Source organism: Triplophysa rosa, linkage group LG2 (genome assembly GCF_024868665.1).
Source record: "Triplophysa rosa linkage group LG2, Trosa_1v2, whole genome shotgun sequence".
Classification (NCBI taxonomy): domain Eukaryota; kingdom Metazoa; phylum Chordata; class Actinopteri; order Cypriniformes; family Nemacheilidae; genus Triplophysa; species Triplophysa rosa.
Window position 1 is genome coordinate 5479633 of NC_079891.1, and position 22697 is coordinate 5502329.

The 22697-nt window shown below is 38.5% G+C and overlaps 1 protein-coding gene across 2 annotated transcripts in view; it reads left to right on the forward strand.

Annotated features, from left to right (window-relative positions):
- Nucleotides 1-22697, forward strand: part of doc2b (double C2-like domains, beta) — a 182789-nt gene that overhangs the window by 1005 nt on the left and 159087 nt on the right. The window contains exons 2-6 of one of the 2 annotated variants that reach the window (XM_057357618.1): nucleotides 91-284; nucleotides 3164-3254; nucleotides 3377-3520; nucleotides 3895-4024; nucleotides 7261-7347. In XM_057357618.1, the coding sequence (XP_057213601.1) occupies nucleotides 3178-3254; nucleotides 3377-3520; nucleotides 3895-4024; nucleotides 7261-7347 (438 nt within the window). In that variant the 5' untranslated portion in view covers nucleotides 91-284; nucleotides 3164-3177. The remainder of the gene's footprint in view (nucleotides 1-90; nucleotides 285-3163; nucleotides 3255-3376; nucleotides 3521-3894; nucleotides 4025-7260; nucleotides 7348-22697) is intronic. The other variant, XM_057357609.1, reaches the window with a different exon arrangement.

The following is a 22697-nucleotide window of genomic DNA, read 5'->3' on the forward strand; positions in this document are numbered from 1 at the left end:
GCCTTTAGCCTGTAGCACCTATGAGGCCTGTCTGAATTAGCTTTTATCACTGTCGCTCTTTTGTTTTCTTTATTCAATCACTGGAATCAGTGGAGCAGCAGGATGTTTTGGATGAATTGTTCTCGGGTCATGTGACCTGATCCTTGCAGGAGAGAAGTAGCCAATCTGATTTGGGATCAGCGCGAGAGGTTTACACAGGCTTCAGAGTTTCCTCCTGCTGCTTTCCTCTGCTTACGTTCATACACAGCCTGCCGTGACAGCTCTTTATCGCTCACTCTTGTAAGGTAAACACACTCTGTCTCTCTGTGTCTGTTTACTAACAGCTTTTAAGTGAATTAGACTTGAATGTCTTCCAAAATGTATTCATCTAAAATGAGGTGGCTTGCTTGGAGTCCTGGAGACTTGTAGTTAATGCAATAAAGATTACCGCTTCACATTTTCTTTTGTGTAGGGAGTGAGAGGTTACAGGGAGATTTCTCTAAAAGCCTTAAGGAGGATTGATTGTTTTTGGGATTCACTTTAGTTTTCGAAAAGTTAGAAATATCTTGGCTTTTAAAAGCAATGTTCTGTATTTAAAAGCAACAGTTTTCTGTGATTTCTGCTAATGTAACCGAGTAGTTGATCATTGAAAGCCTTTATTATCTGTGCCCGAGGCCTATGCACCGGCGTTAAAGGTGCCATGAATTAAAACCACAATTTGAACCCGAGCATTTGTTATATAAGAGGGAATTGTATTCACGCGAACATCCTGTAAGTGTCAGAACTGAAAACGCACTTGTTACTGAGATTACAACTGTTATTGACACCAGGCCCAGCGATCGCCAGGTTCTGGAATGCACCTGTCTATGACGTCATTGATAGATTGAACACCGCCTCCACAGAAAGAATATCAACGACTACTTCTCTAGCCCCGCCCACTGGTTCGCACATGACAATTCTGAAGTAACACAAGTGACCCGGAACCAGATAGAGCGAGCAAGCAATAAACAAACATGCCGTTAAAGATCGCTAAATATTGTGCCATCCCTGGTTGTGGAAGAATACAGGCGCTGCATAACCTTCCTTCGGATTGCGATATTAGGAATGCGTGGTTGAAGTTTATTTTTAAAGACGTTCGTGTTAGTTTCATTTCTCCGAGGATTCCTTCGTGAACAAGGCACAGGTCGACGCTGGATTTGCGGAGAGACTAAAATTAGAAAGCAGTGCTGTGCCGTCAATATTGGATCCGATAGGAATGGCGCAGCAATCTTATGTGAGTTAAACATATTTGTACAATGCGTCACTATTGCTTTGTTAGAGATCACTTGATATGCCCTGATAGCCCTATTCGCACGGGATTAGTATTACCTGGGGACCTCTAGTCATTTGTAATAATTGCAGAGGTTGTCTGTGATCTTAATCCTGTGCGAATCGGCTATGTCTGTAATTTGTAAAGTAAAAATTCCCCCACATATTACCTACCATATTTTGGCGAACACCGAGGTCGTGTGATAATATTAGTCCCGTGCGAATCGGCATCTCTGTGATTTGGCGGGCTCATATATCATTTTTCAAGGTATACTATCCACCGTTTCCGAATAATGGAGGCTGTTTTGAAGTGTTTTGGTATTATTTCGGGTGCTGGGTCATATCCATAAGTTACCCAGAGTCTCCCGTTTGTTTATTTATCATGGAAACTCTCGTAACATTTGAGACCCGTGATCGCGGTGATCTTTTGTCCGGTTCGCGATCACGGGTCTCAAATGCTGACAGGTACGGTCATATATCATTAAACGCAATACAACTATAGGCTATACAAACTATACGTAAAGCCTTGCCATCACATTCGGGAAATAGCCTATTACTTATTGATTTTGATGTTTTTAAATGTAAAAACCACGCGAACGTCATAAGTAGACATACAACTCATACAACAGTATAAAACAATAAACAAGCCCAGTTCATCACATCTTTAAATAACGTACATGAGTTCTCATGGAAATGTAAATAGACTTGACCTCGCTAGGCCATTATTGCCATGTGTGTGTGTGAGGGGATGTTGGGATTTTCCTGTGACCTGTGAGGGATTTAATAGACTGATTTACAGCTTTGATGTTTTGGATATTTACACTTTGGCTGGGTGTGATGGAGTCTGTACACACAGTAGGCTATATTAATCTGATTCAAATAGAAATTAAAGTTTCTAGAAGAATTTAGTTACAGTTACAGCAGAGAACATGTTTTCTTTTTACCAAGGTTATTTGAGTTTACTCAAATCAAATCTTGGGAAACGTTTCTGTTCACTGAGTTCAAATAAAATATTGACCTGGAAAAGTAATGAAAAACGAAAAATGTAAATGTTGCCTCAAAAAACGTTTAAAGCACAAAAAATATAATAATATAAAACTATAAAATAAAAAATATAATAAAACTAAAAAATGAATTAATCTATTATAGCAACATAACATAAACAAAAACAAATAAGTAATAAAATAACAAAAGCATATATACCAAAATTGCTAAAAACTAAAAATCTAACAATAAAAGCTCATTTAAAATATGAATAAAACTTAAATCAAAACTATAATAACTATATAATATAATAACTATAATATATTTATTAAGCATCTTCAAGGAAAAAAAATTCAAGTTCAGATATTGTTCATATTTGATGGATTATGTATTTGTTTGCTTTTTGAGTCATTTGTTTCTGTGACATAAGCCCTTTCATGAAACATGCCTTTACCTCATGAATTATTCATTAAATACACAGTACCTCAACATGGAAAAAAAAATTCCATCCAAAGTGATGTAACATTATTTTTACCCATGTTATAATGCCTTCTGCTTAGACTCTGGAGTCTTTTGGCAGGTGTTGCGAGATGAATTATCCAATAATTAATTGAGCCGTGTGCCTTTTACATAATAATCGAATGTTTCGCAACAAACATCCAACACCTGTCATAGCCAGTGAAGCGCTTTTTCATCGGCTTTGCTTCGTTGACGTTAAAAGTGAGCGCTTTCAGTAATTATACATTCACAGTCCAATTATACTTTGTCAAACTAAAGTACTTATTTCTTATCTCTACTGTATGGTATATTTAGATTTATATATGATTTACATTTTGATAATGGGAAAGCATCTTGTAATGGTTTGGTAAGATTATATATTGTATTATTCCAGCTTCTCTTTGAAACATGACGGAGACAATGTTTGGCAATGAGAATGAGCAGTGGGTGTGTCCCAATGACCGACAATTAGCCCTTCGTGCAAAGTAAGCAGGATTTTATTAACTTTTTTTATTACAGCACATCAATTGACAACTCACCCAGTATAATGAGTATGTTGAGAAACTGTATTTTCTCAATTTTTAATGTGTGTCTGTGTTTTAACCAGGTTACATACGGGTTGGTCCATCCACACATTTCAGACAGAGAGGCAGAGGAAAGCTCAGACGCTTGAGAAAACAGAGCTGGACATCATCATGGGCGTCATTCACCGTGCGGAACAGCTTGAGCTCATTGAGCAACACAGGATTGGGTGAGACATTATCTGTTTTGTCAAAAGACTTGTGAGCACCATTTGTTTCTTATCTTTTTTATGTAGAACCTTTTTTTCACTTTTCTGCCCCAAAGTTTCTGCATATGTTAAAGGTTCTCTATGGAACCATACAGCCATAATTGTTCTTCTATACCATGGAATCTATGGCATCATTTAGCACGTTTACTTAAAATGTTGTCGTCATTTGCCTACGCTCTTATTTTTTGGATGAAATAACCCTTTAAGTATCTTTACCAGTCACTGCAAGTTTACCTTCTCCAAGTTATGGATTTCATGTAATGTTGAAAAATAAAGATGGCACAAACTTGTTTTTAAACACTAAGTAAAGGGTTGTGTGTTTGTGTGTGTTTCAGGCGTCTAGTGGAGCGTCTTGAGAACATGAGGCGGTCTGCCGTTGGTAACGGCCTGTCACAGTGTCTGCTGTGTGGAGAAATGCTGGGTTTTCTGGGCTCCTCATCCGTCCTCTGTTTGGATTGCTGCATGGTACAAACTGAACCAAATATTTTGAACATTTTATTCTTTAACCTTTGCACTCACATGCACTTTGTACTGCACAGTTTTGAGTTGTGCAGTAACTGCGGGGCACCACGTGGTCGCAGCAGAGAGCTTGATTTGAAGACGCTCAGTCTCAGTTTATACAGCAAAAATATTATCAGACAGGCTACAGAGTCGTTTCGTATATCAAGTACATAACAAGCATAATTATATTTGCTCATTCAATAATTTCAATTATTTTGTAAAAAATATATTGTAGGATGTTTACTGACACATCCCGAGCGATACCACAAGGGGGCAGTGTGTGACTAATTTTAGTTCTGTCTAGTTATGTCACTTCAGCTTAGTTATCATTTTGACACAATAGCTGGTTTGACAGTTTCCACTGATGTTTTGCTGTTTGTTGAGACACATTTTCCATGTACTATGTCTTTACACAGCACTGACGAATGCTGAAAGATTGAATGAGGTTCTTAACAGTACATCTGCGGAAGACTGAGCATCTGTCATACAGACAGTGATGCTTTCTCATGAAGCCCATGACCTGTGGTCATTCAGAACAGCTGTTCTCTCTAGACCTCAATGGAGTTACAATAGAGTTCTAAACAAACAGAGGGCATTTATGAAATTTTAATTACTGTTATTATTGTTGTGTGAATGGTACACAACATACCAGCATCTGTGTTTAAACATCATACCAGCATCTGTGTAGCGGACTGTCTTTCTCATTTTTCTGTTTAATGCCATATGAAATCTGATAGTGGGTTGTTGTTAATACTAATGATTAGATCTGTAGATAGGATTGTCTTAAAGTGATAGGGCAACCAAAAATGAAAATTCAGTCATCATTTACTCACCCTCGAGTTGTTCCAAATCCGTATAAATGTCTTTGTTCTGATGAACGCAGAGAAAGATATTTTTTAAGAATGCATGTAACCAAACAGTTCTTGGCCACTCTTGACTACCATAGTAGAAGAAATGACAACGGTAGCCCCAGAACTGTTTCCTGTCCTACATTCTTCAAAATATCTTTTTCTGTGTTCAGCAGAACAAATACATTTAACAAAGCAATTTTTCCTCCTATGGTTATTCATTCAAGGGATTTCTTATTCATTCAATATCAAATAAAAAGAAAGACCCACACAGAACCGTGAGCGTGTGCTTGAATAAGTTTGCCTATAGCTGAGTCAAGTAGAATTTCTCAGCAACTGTTTCAGTGATGCATCAGGTGGATAAAACTGTATATATGCTCTCCAAAGGAAAACAGGTTACAGGTTTAAAGATGGCACTTACTTTAAAAGGTATAGAAGTGATTAAAGATAATTGAAGAGATGTCATTGTAAACTCGCTCACTCTAACTCGAAACTAAGTATACAGAATTTCTGCTGAAATTACTGGCTCTTCAGTCTAGTGTTTGTCCTCTATTACAAAAAGCCTGATTAAATATTTTTTCTTGTATTCTTATTACGTTATCAAGCTCTTGCCTTCAAATTGATTCTCTCAAAAACCAAGTCATCTAAATCCACATTAATATCTCCTGCTGTGATTTAATGTAGTGTGGTATTCTTCACTCAGTCAACAGAATTACTGGGTGGACATGTTTCTGTATGTCTTAACATTATGGATTAAATGCATTGCCAGGCATCTCTAATAAAAATCGAAATCAAATTTAATTTAAAAGCAGTTAAATAAGCACGCTGTGCAATTCAACGCTTCCCTTTATATTGAATTGAGCACAAAGAAAACTATATTACTCAACTAATCTACTCCACAACAAGCTCAATGATCAATAAAACCAGAACATCCCAAGGGTCTCTGTTAAACATTTTGAGATTTTCATAAATTTGTAAGTCTACCGTATAAGGTTAGTAGCAAAATTAAAGTTTAACACAGTGTAAAAATAACAAGTTCAACCAAAACAAACTAGTGAAAAAACTAGTGTTGCAGGTAAACATCATTGCAAGATATATTTAAGTAATCAAATGTAATGCATAAAATTGAAGCAGGATAGGCTTTTATGTGGGTGCATATTGTACCTTACTAGTTTTTCTGCACGTCATGTATAGCTTAACTTTTGGTAACTTTTCTTTTCCCCGTATGAGCTTTGTGATGATAATCACATTTGGGCTGTTTCCATAAAAGTAGTATGCATCTTGTTTTAAATCACAGAGACTTGGCTGGTCGGAAATATATTTTAATGTTAAAGCAAAACTTTTTAGTTTTTCCCGACCTTTTATTAATTATTTCAGTGGTAGAACAACTCTTAACTGGATGAATTCTACTCACGCTGCTATCTGAGCAGCCTCATAGCGGCTAGAACCACACTCTTTAAAGAGTACATAACATGGGATCATGAAAATTACATTTCATGCAGTGTGTCATGTGTTTGAAAGTAAGCAGTCTGCCAAGTTGAAAATCCGAAGGTGAATGAATAACAAAGTTATTGGCTTGGGAAAAAAGGGAGTCGACTCAGAATCATGCAAACGAGTCGTCCCTAGTCCGATTCGCGAACCGCCGCGGATTTACCTCACTACATACTGTATAGACCCGCCTACGTTTTGCTAGGACTGCCCGCGAAAACTTCACTCTTCTCCCCAAAACATTGTAGCTCGTGAGCCTCATTGGTGGTAGACCAATCACAGCAGACTAGACCATCTGACCAATCACAGCAGACTAGGCTGGCGGAAAGGAGGAGATTAGACAGATGAATCACGGAACGAATCATTTGAGCGTCAGTCAAGAGGTAAGGTAAGAATAACTGCCTATTATTACGAAATAGTGTTTTTACACCTTCTATGTACATAAACTTGTTGTTGGACACTCCATAAACTAAAGTAGGACCTTAAAAATCCCTAGTTATGTACTCTTTAAGTTCTGTGTTCGGGTCGGTACACACAGCCCCGCCCATCCCCTGTCTGCGGAAGAGTGCGAAATGGTTTCCAAACGACGTTTCTGCATTCACCGGTTTCACCAGTTTAGTGAACAAATTCTCGTGTATTGCGCTGCCCACAGGGAAGCTTGTACAGTGACAGTATTCACGACACTGGTAAAAGACAATTGCACTTATCAAACACAAAGGGGGGAGCCATGAGCAAAAGTTCAATAGTGTGGCTTTAAGAGTCAGCTACTCCACTCCAGCTACTTAAAGCATATATGGTTATAGTTATGAAATATTTTTTGTTTGGCCTGCATTAATGATGCTCACGTTGTTGTTTTTTTTGCAGAAAGTGTGCACTAAATGTGGGATTGAGACTATAGGTACTCAGAAAAGATCTCAATGGCTTTGCAAGATCTGCAGTGAACATAGAGAGGTAAAGCAACACACAATTCATCTTTAAGTTGCAAGATGTAATGATTTCTATTTGTCAAGGATTTTCTATTTTTTATAACTGACTAGTCTTTACCTATCTGAGCTAAGGGTTGGAATACCAGTAACAAAACAGAAGTGCAGTTGGCTGGTCAGTTCTATTTCAGGGCTCATATCCTAATACACAACCTTAACACTGAAGTTTTATTTCTGTCCCGGTTGCATCTGTACAGTTTCACTATTTGTGTGTTTTTTGCACCACCGTGAAATGTTTGGACACACAACTCATTCTTTATTGTGACAACTGATTTTCAAAAGTACTAGTTAATGATTAACACTATGAAATGAAAGTATGGGCATAATGTAGAGACCAAAGATGTTAAACAATTAAAAATAATATTAGATTAAGAAGTGTTTGAAGTAGTCACCCTGGCACGTTCTAGTTTTTCTCTCAACCAACTTCTGTGGAACACAAAAAGTCATTTAGAGAAATATGCATTTTATGAATTTTGCATTTTTGGCCATACAATGGAAGTCCAGTGGGGTCCAATGTTGTTTGGTTACCTACGTTCTTCAAAATGTTGTGTTCTGCAGAAGAAAGTCATACAGGTTTGGAATGACTTGAGGGTCAGTAAATGAGGATTCAAGTTAAAAAAATCGCTCCAGTTATGTTAAAACTTTTGTTAAGAGTGTTTTCTCCCAAGTTCATATTCCAAGTTCATAAAGAAACTTAGCAGCCGTTCAACAAAAGTGAAAATGATGGATGTTGACAAAGGCTATGACACCAATAATGAGATTAGTAATGAGTGTTCACTGTAAGGTGAAATAGGCCATATTGTTTGTAGTCAGGATGATGATGTGATGTCCAACATTTAATAAGGAAATCTCATCTGTCTTCAGAAGCCCAACGCTTCACTTTAGAGCTCGTGGAGAAATTAAATCCGAGAGACCCGGTAAGGACACAGGTTGCATTACTATGTCGCACGTATCCAAAGTTTTTTTCCTGACGGTGACAGCTGAAGCTGAATGAGGAATTTAAACAGTCTCATGCCCGTCATGCGTTTAATCCACGTCTCTGGTGTGGTTGGCAATCAAACTGCGTTCTGTGCCTTCGCAACAAACATTAAATACTCAAAACATTTTTCTAAACTAACGTAATAAAGAAAGGAAACAAAATATTTCTAATTCACCACTGAAAAACAAGACTAAACTATTTTAATGGTTACAACAGTTTAAACAGTCTCCTTCATGCGTTTAAATCCACATCCCAGCGCAGTTGGCAATCAAATTATGCTAGCACCTGAACCACAAACAAAAAATACTCCAAACATTTTTCTAAATTAACAATACAAAAACTAAACGAATTATAATTTGCCATTAAAAACAAAACAGAACTATTTTAATGCGAGGTGCGCCGCTTCCGGCTCACGCTGTCCTGTAGTTTATTAAACGTTTATTCATTCTGAACGTGTCGGGTGTCCATATTGCACCAAAATGCGACACTGCACTCACACATCTGCCACGCGTAAAGTCGATTGGATGAACGGTTCTCATCATAATAAATATGCAAAAAACAGACAGACAGACACAGAGCTTCCTGCCTTTATTAGAGAGAAGAATATGATCAGCCCCCTCCCTCCAAAGCTTCAAATATTCGGTGTTGATTACTACCAAAGCTTCAAAGCTCCAAAAATGGTATTCGGACCAGCCCTAATAACACCTTGTCCTCCATCTCAGAGCTCAGTGACCTCATCTCCTCTTTACGAAGTGCTTCTGTCCCCGTCCATTTAAACACACAAACCTTCAGCGCTAATCACGGCACATCACGCAGCAATTAGTCTAAGATGAGTGTTGTCAGACGCTCCCTAACCGCTGCTCTCTACTTGAAGCCCAGCAGGTAATCTTCAGCGATGAGAGCAGTAAATGGTTGATAAGAAGAAAGGATGAAGAAAGAGTTGGACAGTGATAGACTTTAAGTGAGATCACTTCTTAGCCTCTGGGTTTGATTTTTTTTTTCATGGTGTCCTGGAAAGCCTGAAAAGTGCTCAGTTTCTATGTTGGCGGTGTATCATGCATATTACTTCAGGGTTGTAGTCAGACATGCTGTCAGTTCTTACTGTGCTCATCAGTCAATCATAGCTGTGGCTACCCATGTCTTGCACACTAGCCAGTTAGCTGTTAAGGGTCATTGAGGAGCTCAGTTGGTGGAGTGATGCATTAGCAACGCAAAGTGGAATGGACTTCAGCTGGATTCTGTGTGAAAATATATATGATTTTTGCCTTGGTTTACTGGGAAAGCCTGTGGCCCACAGATCACAGGCTGCATCAATTCTGCATCCATCCGCTGGCCTTGTGCTGCTATCAGATCATTTACTCATCTCTTCCCAGGACCTTCCGTTTTATCAGAGACATTCAGCGTTCCACAGTCCGTCTGTCAGAGCGGCCCCTGCCATCTGAGGTTAACCACACAAGCACAATAAACGCAGAGGTCCGCTGAACCCGTCCCCGGAGACTCGGCTGTAAGTCAGGCTTGCAGAGATGCTCTTTCATTAGAAAATAGTTTACCAACACGGGAGAGATTTACAGTGTGTTCTAAGATTGCGTTTATACTAGTGCGTTTTCCTTTAAAACGCAGAACTCTAGCTACGGTTACGCCTGGCATTTACACTACTTCGACCCCCGAAATTGCATGCATACATACGTGTCTTTTGCATTCACGTTGCGTGCATTCGCATTAATAATACGTCCGTCTAAGCGGCCAACGCCTCCGTTACGGCCCCAATACGTTAACGACCACCGCCTCCGTTCCGGGCCCATACGTTAGCGGCCCACCGGAAAAACGCCCGGTACTCCAGATGGCCAGTCCGCCCCTGGGTGACATTACAGCAACGCGATACACAAAAGAGAGCCGTATGCGTTTAAATAGCTCACTCAGCGATGTCATCCGTCGATCGGTCTGCGTGGCGGCGGATGAAATCAAACAAGCCTAATAACTTAATCTATTCACACGCCGGTCTGTGACTAGTAACCAACTGTCATCAACAACGAACAACTGTTTACATTTGTGTGCACATGCCCAGCGTGTCTGAATGGTCATGTGACATGTGTTTTCGGTAGTGTAGTATAGAAAACGGCAATATAAACAAGGATCATTTTTGTTTTAAAACGCCGTTTTCGTACGACAACAGGCTAATGTAAACAGCACCTAAGACTCAGCGACATGTGAAAACAGCTTTTGAAAAATAATTCAGATTAAAAAAGATACATAACGGCTAATAGCTCCATTAATGTTCACCAATACATTCTATATTGTGAAAAGTGCTATATAAATACATTTTTCAATTGGATTAAGTATAGTAATATTTGTTTAAATTAACAGTGTATCATCTGCCCTTTACTATGCTGTGTTCACAGCAAACGCGAAGGATCGTGTGCCTTGCTCTTTATTACTTGAGAGTGATGCGATAAACATTGCGCGATGGGGAGTGTCTTTACGCGTCCGAATGTGTCAAACAGTAGGTGTGCTCTTTGTGCTAATTCTTTAGCTCGATTCACGTCACCTCGCTCGCATCGTCATTTGCGTCGTCCGGCGTAAGTTCGTGTCTAATTGTGGCTTTGCATTGATTTTGTATGTACTTTACTCTCGCGAATCACTTCATTCGTGCTTGGTGTGAATGCAGCATTAGTCAGTCCCCCCAGTTTTTTCCCAGTTTTGCGCGTGCCTGGCCCGAAGTTAACTTCTGGTCTGTGTTTGGTTATAATATAACAATTTATTTTCTATTTAGTTTATATTAGAATCCGTCTATACATAATTATATTATAATTATCAAAATTTTCCTTTACATTTAAGTTAAAGGCGGGTTTCCGATTTTTCTTAGCCGTTGTTGATGTTCAAATCACCAAAACAAACACACCTCTACCCCCATCTTTCGCTTTCGTCAGCGCTCAGCTCGGCTAATGTCCGTCCTGTGCACCTTACTGCTGATTGGCTACAAGGTTGTTTTGGTACTCGGCCCGACTCGGTTGTCTAAAGCGTAATTCGGAAATCGGTTACCCCGCCGTTAAGTGGCAATACATTGTATTTATGTAGTACATGGCTTTAATCTTTGTACACTTCTTTTCTTATATACAGTATATATATATATATATATATATATATATATATATATATTAGAGATGGCAGTATATTGGTATTCGATGTTCATATGTTCATATGAAATCACAGGGCTGATTATAGAGCTCTACTCAGAATATGTTATCTGAGTTCGGCCCACAAGCTTATGAATGCAAACCTGCGACTGGAGCTGTATTAATTCTTGTGCAGTTCCAAAGAGCAGCTTCGACCCAGAAAATGTGTTTTTGAAAAGCGACCGTCGTATATTCAAAGTTGTTGAATTCTTTCTGTCATTTACAAAAACTGTTTGCAGTTTCTTTCCGCTTTTGCCAGAACTTAAGAATTAAATTCACGCATACATTTTCTATCAGATGTGCCAGAAAGAGCTGCTTTGCAGAGATTAGGGCAGTTTTATGGCAGCCGTATGCTATTAACTCTATAATATACAGCGCTGAAATAAAATGCAAATTAAAACCAAAGCCAATAGTTCTGTCTGGCTTGTTGGTCTGTAATATATGATGAGGAATATAACTTGGGTTAAGAGTTATAATGCTGCCAAGTGCAGAGAGAGCTCATGCAAATTAAATGGCATGCTGGGTAACAGATAGGACAGGCTCTGAAATCTCCTGCCGCCTGAATCTATACCGAGTGTGGGGTTGGATTGATCTGCTCGGATCTCCTGGCTACAAATACAGCCCAGAGGCTAGATCTCTCATGCCAATGAAACCAATAGTTTAGTTCATTTGGTTAGTCAGCGCCAGAGAGAAAACAGTCAGAGACTTGGAGTGCTGAGCAGTTTATTGTGGTTTTGCTGAACACTTAAAGGTTAATTTTGAGTTACACGAGAGCAGATGTCATTTAAAACATTGGGTTAATGGAACGTTAAATGCAGGTCAGTTTAAAGCTCTGTACATGGTGGTGTTGACAGGGTTCGGAAGAAAGTTTTAACACTACTTGAAATTGTCAGTCTCGTCTGTTCTCCTAGGACTTCACTTCCCACGATCCTCACCGGTCCCTCGTCTGTAATCACCGCACCTTCCAGCTATTCCCTCGTCACCCGGACTTTGTATTAGGGATGTCCCGATCACACTTTTTGCGCCCCCGATCCGAGACCCGATCCGATACTTGTATTTTCCTAGTGCTAGGTGCAGACTCCAGGTATATTAAGGTTTTTTAAATATTACTATTTAACAGTTCAGCATACTATAAATGATAGCCTAAAATATTGTAGCAAACATAATGACAGAATTAGTCTTTTCAACTAATTCAAATAGCAGGATTAGATTAAACATTAAAACGGCCCTCTTTTTCAATGAATTATAGTTTAAATGCTTTTATTGCAGCTGGACAGGAGTTTGTCCTCATGAGAATAACAGAGCTTCATTTGACACTGCCTCAAACAGTGTTGGGTAAGTTACTCTGAAAAAGTAATTAATTACTAGTTACTAATTACATATTCAATAGTGTAATTCGATTACTGTACAAATTACTCTCTCCAAAAAGTATTTAGTTACTTATTACTAATTACTTTCTATATCCTATATCCACCTTGATTAGTTAAGTGATTGAAGGATAGACATGAAACGGCTTATTTAATTCATTCAAATAAATAATATTAAACTACATAAAGTACTCTTATTAACTGACCAAAGTATTACAAATGTGAGAATTATACATTAAAGCAGGGATTTTAAAGTTAGACTTTGAATTTTGATGTCAATTCCACTATTGCACACACATATATTACACAGAGTATTTAGTTTAATTACATCAGAAGTAACTGTAATTAAATTACAGAAAAAATAAGAGTAATGCCTTACTTTACTTTTTCAAGGGAAAAGTAATTAAATTACAGTAACTAATTACTTAGTAACTAGTTACACCCAACACTGGCCTCAAAACTAAAACACTCAACACAATACTGCAAGTTCACTCTGTGGTTCTCGCATATATATCGTTAAACTTTCACTTTGAAATAAAATGAAAACAGCATATTTATCGTGTTAGCGGAGAGTCGCTAAATGCTTCTCATCTGTGTCATTAAGTTTTGTTGTAAAGCTCTGGTAGAGCACTGTATGAAGGAAGAAATCAGATGCTAACAGAGCTGAGTAAACTCGCTGTAATCCGTCCACTTTTTTTAAGGTTTGGTATTAAATTGTAATTATTGAACGAAGCTCCGTTGCTAACGCCTTACAGAATGCTCGCGCTGTCGACATTACAAGCGGCTGTTCCGCTGCACATTTCCACACTGCAGACACAGCTGTCACAGCTCGCACTCTCGTTTACGAAATTTACGAAAGCGTGACAGCAGAGGTGATCGGAAATGATTGGGCAAAATATAGCTGAGCCCGATTAGGTTATAAAAGGCATTGATCGGCTCCCGATCTTTGCGATCGGCTCAGGACATCCCCCCTACTTTGTATATATTCTCACGGAGTCCTTGTATCCCTTGTCGAGTTTTGAATGTAACCTGTATAAATGTGTATGTAACCTCACGTGTATTGGTCATATCATCATCATTAAAGTGTCATCGTGTTGGAATTACCTTCGTTTGTGTTCCTGGGGACGTTCTGTTACAGAAGACTTGACCTCCAGTAATGGATTATGTCTTCGACACCTTTCCAGAGGACATCTTCCTCTATCATCTGTGCCAAGACGGCCGTCCTCTGGAGAGGTACGTGGAGGGCTTTTTCGAAGTCAGCCATCGGGTGAGTTGGGATGACCGCTCGCTCAACGGGTGTTTCCTGATGGGGCTGGATGACGTCATCCTCCGTGCTCTGTCCCCGGAGCTACGTGAGTGGCCATTGACGGAGTTCATTCATGTCCTGGTATTGAATGGCTCTCGCTTCTCCGTAAACGTGGCCATTCCGGACAAAATTAATGAACATCTGGCCCGTCGAGCAATAAGCAATATGTCATACAGGAGCAATAATACAATAGGTGCTAATACAATGTTACTAGTTTCATCAAAAGCTAGATCAATGCCTGTTGAGAGAAAAAGAGATGAAAAAGAGATTTTTTTTCTCATTTGTCTGTCAAGTATTCACAGAAGACGAGATGGGATTTAAGTAGTTTTTTGAATGTTGTGAGAGATGTTTTGGAAGGAGTGATTGTGGCATTGCCAAGTTGGATGGTGAGATTCACTGATGTAAGCACACAGCATTTCTCTTAAAGGAGACATCAGATGAAAAACCCACTTTTTCTGTCTTTAAGTGCTATAATCGGGTCCCCGGTGCATCTAGCAACCCAGAAAACATGAAAAGTAAGAACCCAGTAAGTTTGTTTTGGTGTGCCTTTCCCTGCAAGCATGTGAGAAATCGAGCCGTTCATATTTCGCTCCAATTGTGACATCCAAAGCGGATTTTATTATAATGTTACCGCCCCTTAATCTACACAGTTCCACCCACCGCACAAGCGACACAAGCGGTGTACGTGACGCCATGGCTAACGTTCGTGGACAACATGCAATGTAGTCGCTGCACAGAGTCCAAACCTAGGAAGAGACAGGAGTGCATTTATTTTATTTTTAGTGGAAATCCATCAGAAACCCTAAGTAAAAACCTGCTTGTTTGTGCGAATCACTTCAAACCGGAGTGCTTTTTCAACCTGGGACAGTACAAGCAGGATTAGTTTCAAAGTTGTTCCTCAAGAGGGATCGAGACCGACTGATCGAGACAAAACTGCCGATTTAATAATTTATCTAATATTTATCAACAGTCTGAATTGACGTAAATGTACCGTATATATAGGAGGATAACGTTAGCATACGATAGCGAAGGGAGCTAAGTCAGTCACGGGCTAAATAGAACATTCAAAGCCAGTGTTAAACTTACTGTATATAAGTGCAGATGGACACTTGGAGTTTAGCTGTATGAATGTTAATACATTATGTGCATTAATATGTTTAGCTGCGGCAAGGTGTTTGTTTTGCTAATGAACAGGGGCGAACACTGGGGTTAGTTTCGTTTTAAACGTCTCAAATCATTCGTGCTTAGGCTGAAAAATCTGTCACAGCAAACTAGCTCTCACGTTGTGTGTGTAACGTTATAACTTGCCAACGACAAACGCTAAAATCCATGTAATTCCGCTGAGATCTGCGGTGGATTCCGTGGATTTTAGGTAAGCATACACGCACAACGTAAGCGCATTAGGATGCGCTGTTTGCTGTGACTGATTTTTTTGTCTCCGGACGAATGATTTGAGACGTTGAAGACGAAACAAACCGCAGAGGAATTGAGGAAATATCATTTAGCTAAACCATTGCCATGGCAGTACTACACGTGTGTTGTGTTGACACGCCGGACAGAAGGGGGCTGGGGTGCGCTGCGCTGCAACTCATTATCAGTTAAAGAGACATGCACCAAAACGGGTTGCTGTGAGCATAGCTGTTTTTGACGAGGCAAGAAGGGTTTTGTTTACACAGCCATTGAGTGTTTTTAAGCAAAATATGTTCCAGACATTTCATGAACACCCTAATAAATCATACCAACTTGTTGAAAGTGCTCGTCTGAGGAGACCTTTAAAAGTCCCACTGGGTGTCCTGACACCACTGCGCTGTAATGTATGTAAATTTCTCCATACGACAGGTTGAAAATGGCTCTCCCTCTTGCTGTGTTGTAATAGAGTCTTATGGGTGATTAATTCTGTAAACACCCTTATTCATGAGCACGGTGGCATGTGATCTGCTGTTGTGGAAATGTGCATATCACAAATGTATTAGTCATTGAGTTCTCTTGGAATGTAATATCACTTTCTGTGTATTTATAATCAAAACATATTTAATACCACTTGGGGATTTAAATAGTGAATGTTGTAATTCGTTTAAAACCGTTACATTGACCGTATTAGAATTAGATTAGAATTTATTGCTCCAAATTAAACCACTTTAATTGATATAATGATAGTGAAACATTAAAAGGATAGTTCACCCAAAAACGAAAATTTACTCACCCTCAGATTGTTACAACCCTGTATAAGTTTCTTTGTTCTGCTGAGCACAGAGAAAGTTATTTGGAAGAATGTTAGTAACCAAACAGATCTCATCCCCCATTTACTGCCATAGTAGGGAAAATAAACACTATCAGAGTCAATGGGAGGAGATCTGTTTAGTTACTGACATTCTTCCAAATATCTTTCATCAGTGTTCATCAGAACCAAGAAATTTATACAGGTTTGGATTAAGTTGAGAGTGAGTAAATGTTGACAGAATTTTCACATATCTGGCAACCCTGCTCAGCAGTTCCACCTTATGAAGTGAACTTTTGGAGTTATAAACAGTTAAGCACATGTAATCAGAGCCGGGCCCATAACTGGCTTTTTGTTCCTTGTACGGGACAGTTCACAGTGTGTCCCTGACAGTGTATTGCCCTACTGATCTGACTCTTGATTTATAATGCAAAGCATACTATCTCAAAGCAGCTAACCCCTGTACCACAGACCTGCGTCCGGTTGACACGCTCTGGTCCTTGGTGGCGTAATGAAGTTCTGGTTGATTTTTCCCGGAGCCCAGGGCTCAAGTGGAGGTTCTGGTCACCAATGGTTGCGTGCCCACCAGCCACAAAAACTAATTTCACGAAACGCTGCCTCCCCCGTTCAAATTAGCGATGCTATCACAAGGCTAATTAAAATGCCACGAGGAAATTGTTCCATGCGATTTGCCTTTCATTTCATTCAGCATATTCCGAATCTGTCAAATACAAACAGAAAGAATTTATATCCGGCATAGTGTGCGGTGAGGATTGTGACGGCCGTTCTAATTCAAAGCGACAGTAGGACGTTTATCAGGTGTATCATGAAACGTTAAATGGTTTGACTTCGCTGACCCCAGATCAGTGTTACTGAATGAATAGAGCTATGAAATGCATAACTGAAGTGTTCTTGTTACGGACCACACCTCTGTTCCTTATTCTAGCCAATGGCATTACTTCAGTCAGGGAGGGAGTGGATCTCATCCAGCACTGTTCTGTAATATTATGGAGTTTTATGACGGAACTATTTGCTTTCCACTTACAGCCATGGACATTAATGAATGTTGGGCAGTCATATCAGCACAATGTCATTATGTTTCCTATAAAAGACCATGTGCTTCCTCTCACAGTTTAATATGTGTGCCTTGTCGCATCTGATCACGGCAAATTATATAACAGGCACTCATTTGGGAAGCATAGTTTGCTAAAAGGTCCACAAATACTACTACTGTACTCTACCTCATATTCTGGTCAAAGTCTATTATAGTATGATACTATGTAATACAATTACATAGTCTTTACCTGTGTTTCCGACTTTATCATGTGCATTTTTCTCAATCCTATAATGCACCACAAAAGAGTGATGTACACCAAATGACCCACAATGCAGTTTAAGGTTTAATGAAGTGGGAATCTGGATTATATTCCCACGTTATACTATACTCACTAAAAGTTGGGTTAAAATTGACCCAACAAATAACCCAATGCTGGGTTACTATAGCACCGACCCATTGTTGGGTTATTTTAACCCAGTATATTGGGTTGTGAAATAACTTATTTGTTGTGTTATTTTTGCCAACATGTTATTTATTTATTATTTTATTATTATTATTGTTATATTTGTTGTTTATTATTGTTGGCTGTCTTATTTATTATTATTTTATTGTAGTGTAAACAAATAACGCACAACATAGAAATACCTTTATAATTTTTTATTTCAAATACAATAAGTTTTGGTTCCTTTTATAATAAAGTTACTAGCAATTAAGTATCAATTTACAAGAATCAAATAAATAATTAAACAGAACAGAGGCTAGTCTAGCTTAAACAATTATAAACTACCTAAGCAAAAGCTGCCAAACCGCAGCACCACCAGGCTTGGCATACTCCAAAATGTAAATAAACAACACGTATCAACTGCTTGTAAAAGACGGTGTTCCTCCAGCATCATGCTTCCCACAATAACGAAGACTTAAAAGGAACTGGTTTTATCCCCAAACTGCAGAACATGAAGGTCTTCCATTGCTCCTCCTGATACTGAATGATGTTTGTTCCAACCTATAAACAGATATTCTCTTTTGTAAATATGCACACATAGACAGTATTATTATTATTATTATTATTACAATAATTATTTATAATTAAAACTGTATTGTCAACAATGATGTACAGTCATGTGGAAAAAAGTAGAAGCACACTTCAATATGATGAAGAATTCATAGGTCTTTACATCTTAACCTGATGACCTGGAGGGTCCCACTTTTCCTATTGACTTTAATTGTGAAAATTAGTACGCAATGTTAATTTCATGTGTCATATGATAGATTATATTAATTTATTACTATGTACACGTTTCATTACATATTTGTTTAAATGTCAAACATGAAACATTTTAGGTCGTTTTTCACATGACTAACAGGAAGTTTTCAGACAATCTCTTACCTGCAAATTTGTCAGCTCCCACTTCTGAAGATTTCCTTCGCATATAATCTCTCTAAAAGATAGATAAATATATTGAAAGCTTGTCAGTAAAGGCCATTGCTGCAAGTCTGTTATTACCGGAAAACGAAACTGTTTCTGAGACAAGCCCCCTTTTGTTTTGGTCAATTTGCTATTTGCTTTAAAAATATGCTAAAAGTAATAAAATGTAACAAAATAAAATGAACACACTTGTAATTTGAATTCCGGTGCTTTTGACTGAGTGGCGCCGCAGCGGTTGGGAGCCCTGACGCTTCCGCTGGGTCCTAAAACCTGAGGGCTCCTGCAAATATCTAAAATATGATTTCCACAAAAGTTTATGACTTACCTAAAAGTTTCGGACAAAGAAAAACAAAGAGAGGGGTCGTCCCAAACAATTATTTTTTATCTACGTTTGAAATAGGTTGGTTATAAAAGCAAGTGTTGGGTGCAGATTATAAAAACAATCGACAGAGATGTACCTTTGTGTTGCTATGAAAAAAACACGGCATACAAACATGTGTATATATATACAGTATATACTGTACAGTATATATATATACACACACACACACACACGCACATTTAATAAGTATTATTATTATTATTAACTTACCTCTCGTCTGTCAGCAGTGGCATCGGTTGACCGTTTGAAATTTAAAATAACTGCTCACACAGCTCAATTTTAACCCAACTGGCTTGGTTGTTACAGAAATAACCCAATGAATGTCAGAAATAACCCAACAAAATGACCCAATATCTCTAACCCAACTATTGGGTTACAAAAACAACAGAAGGCAGAACAGTTTCACCGTGTCGGAGCTATAAATATGTTAAGTGAACTTCTATGTGAAGTGTGTGTGAGATTTGCATGCATTTGCAAAAAGCAGCATTGAGGGAATGTTCGGTGTCTGTTTGTTAAAATACAGACACACATTCCCTGCAGTATTTGCTTTAAAGATAACAAGTCTCTTGATGCTGATTCAGAGACATGGTTACGTCTGTATGTTCTCCTCTGTTGCTCTTCACTGACCTTGACAAAACACAGTCATGTTTCCCCAAATGGTCTCTTCATTCTTTTATAAACTCTACACCCCCACGTTTTGGAATATAGCCAATAGTTCAGTTTACATTGATATGATAATCTTTTTTTAAGTGTCTACTCATTCACCAAGCTTCAAAGGTATAGTTCACCCAAAAATGATTTACTCACCCTTATTCTATTACATTAGATTACAAGACGTTGGATTACTTTCTATGATGGATGTACTGCATGTGCTTTTGCTTCAACATTTTAATATAAAATTATTTGTTCACATTCGTTTTTTTGTTTTGAAAGTTAGTCATAATTCATAGAGTGGATTTATTAGAGAAATTTCATTTTTGTTCCTGTAACCTAAAGATAAAATGGGTTATTTCTTCAATGTCAAACGTTTTAAAATGGATTTCATTTAACAGTAACACTGTACCTTAAAGGAAAATCTTTCATGGGAACTTATGATATGGCGGTCGTCTTCTGGCACTTCTGACAGCTCCCACATTTTAACATTTGAATGATCTGGTTAAGCCCGGTTAATATCTAATCTAATAATTTTATTTTATTTTCACAGGAAGGTTTTTGATGCATGCGCATGTTCCTAATATCCCCATTTCTTGCATATATTCAGTAATATGCATTATAATTTCATATAATTTCAGTCTTTCATTCTGCTGTCAATTAAAGGCGGAATAGACGATACGTTACTACAATAGCGAAAACCTCCAGGGACAAAATCGGGAACAGACCGAGCGGGAAACCCCTGCAAACCGACCGTTAGGGACCAGAATGCATTCGCGAATGGAATTCTGCTTTCACCTCTTTGCTGATTAGACGTTTTTAGTCGTGGCAGTTTTTAAGATGGCCTTTATTTTTGTTCGTCCTTTGCAAGTGCCACTTGCAAACTTGCACACATTTAACAAGGGGGAAAGTTAGGTTCCAGGTGTTTACCTGCCATTCTCCCGATCTGTCTGCACAGGGTATGTGACCGCGCTGATGACATAAAACATTTCTGGACAGGATTGCCTGCTCAACCTCTACTCAAATTTTTTTAAGATCAAGTTATACCTGCTAAGCTTATTGTTAAAAAAATGTGGTACTACTTTTCAATAAGGTTGTATTTATTAACATTCTGTCATTATTTTCTCACCCTCTTGTTATTATAATATATACTTTATTGATCCTTTGCAGGAAATTGAAATTGTTACATCATTAGCAGCCACATTCATTCTTAACACACAAACATCTATCCAGCACATAAGATACATAGATATAAAAATACATACAAAAAGTGCAGTAACTACAATTATTATGCATTAAATAGCCTAGCAGCAGGCAAGAATGATTTACGATGCCGTTCAGTCCTACATATTGGTGGGTTCACTCTACCACTAAATTTGCTCTGTCTAAACATCTCTAAAGCATGTAATGGGTGCAAGTTATTGTCCATAATATTATTATATTATTACTGTTATTTTTCTCAACATTCTTTCTTCCGCAACCTGCTCGACCCAGTCCTGTGGGATGCCAATAATGGAGTTTGCCTTTTTATTAGTTTGTTCAGTCCCAGCCCCCAACACACCACACCATAAAAGAGAACACTGACCACAACAGTCTTGTAAAAGGCGCACAGTAGAGGTTGACAAATATTAAAGGATCATAACCTTCTCAAAAAGTACCTGTTTGGTTTATTATCTAACTGTACTCCCAGGTACTTGTAGTTGGAAACCAGGTCCACGTCTGTTTCCAAAATAGAGATTTTTACATGAACTATTCCTTTACTGCATTAGCTATCATAAACTAACAACGAACAAAACTTGTACAGCATTTAAGAATCATAGTTCATGTTAATGTGAGCATTTACTAATACATATTTAAAATCAAACGGTGTAACTGTTAACATTAGATAATGCACAATGAACTAACATGAACAATTGTATTAACATTAACAAGCATTAATACATGCTGAAAATACATTCATGTTATCAAATACAACCTCATTGTAAAGTGTTAGCAAAAATGGAATAATTGTGGCTTATTTGATTACATTTTTCTCCGAATCGAACGTGGAAGCTCATGGAAGCTTCAGGCAGAAAGCGAAAACGCGTTTCATTTCCCTTTATTCACTTCTTTCACCTGCAGAGAGGATCGTTTTTCTAAATGACATGTTATCTCACACTGATAAAACACATTTCTGGGAAAATGTCTGTTCAAGCTCTTTATTCATAATTGTGTATGGTATTTTTTTCCACTGTGAGCGAACTGATTGCGAAGCAGTTTGAAATACCCATTTTCCTTTGTACCAAAAATTGGTACCCAGAGATAGAAACAGAAAATGATAGCTGCCTGCTTTTTGGATTCCGCGCTAAACGCGAAACTTTTGTTGCCGCCCACGTAAAACCCTTTGCCCAATACTCTGAAATGACACCAAAAAAGCGAAACAAAAAAAGAGTGTTATGCGTGTAGCGAGCGAGTTTTGCACCAATGTGTGAAGCCAGTGGTTGTCCAAATGGAGATGGTAAGTGACCAGGTACAGCTGGAAGACGGTGACTGCCAAGGACTTTTAGCAGCTGCTGTCAGCCTGACTTTTCATGGGCTGCTGTCCATCACTTCTTAATTGTCTTTCTGGCCAGAGCAGCGGCCAGCCACCAAGCGCAAGCTTCTCGCGGTAATAACACATCAGAGCGACTGGCACAATACCGTACCGCTGCTCTCTACAGCCTTACACCGTTTGTTGAAAGTACTGTTTGAATTTTTGCCCTGAAAGTCTTGGCTGGTTA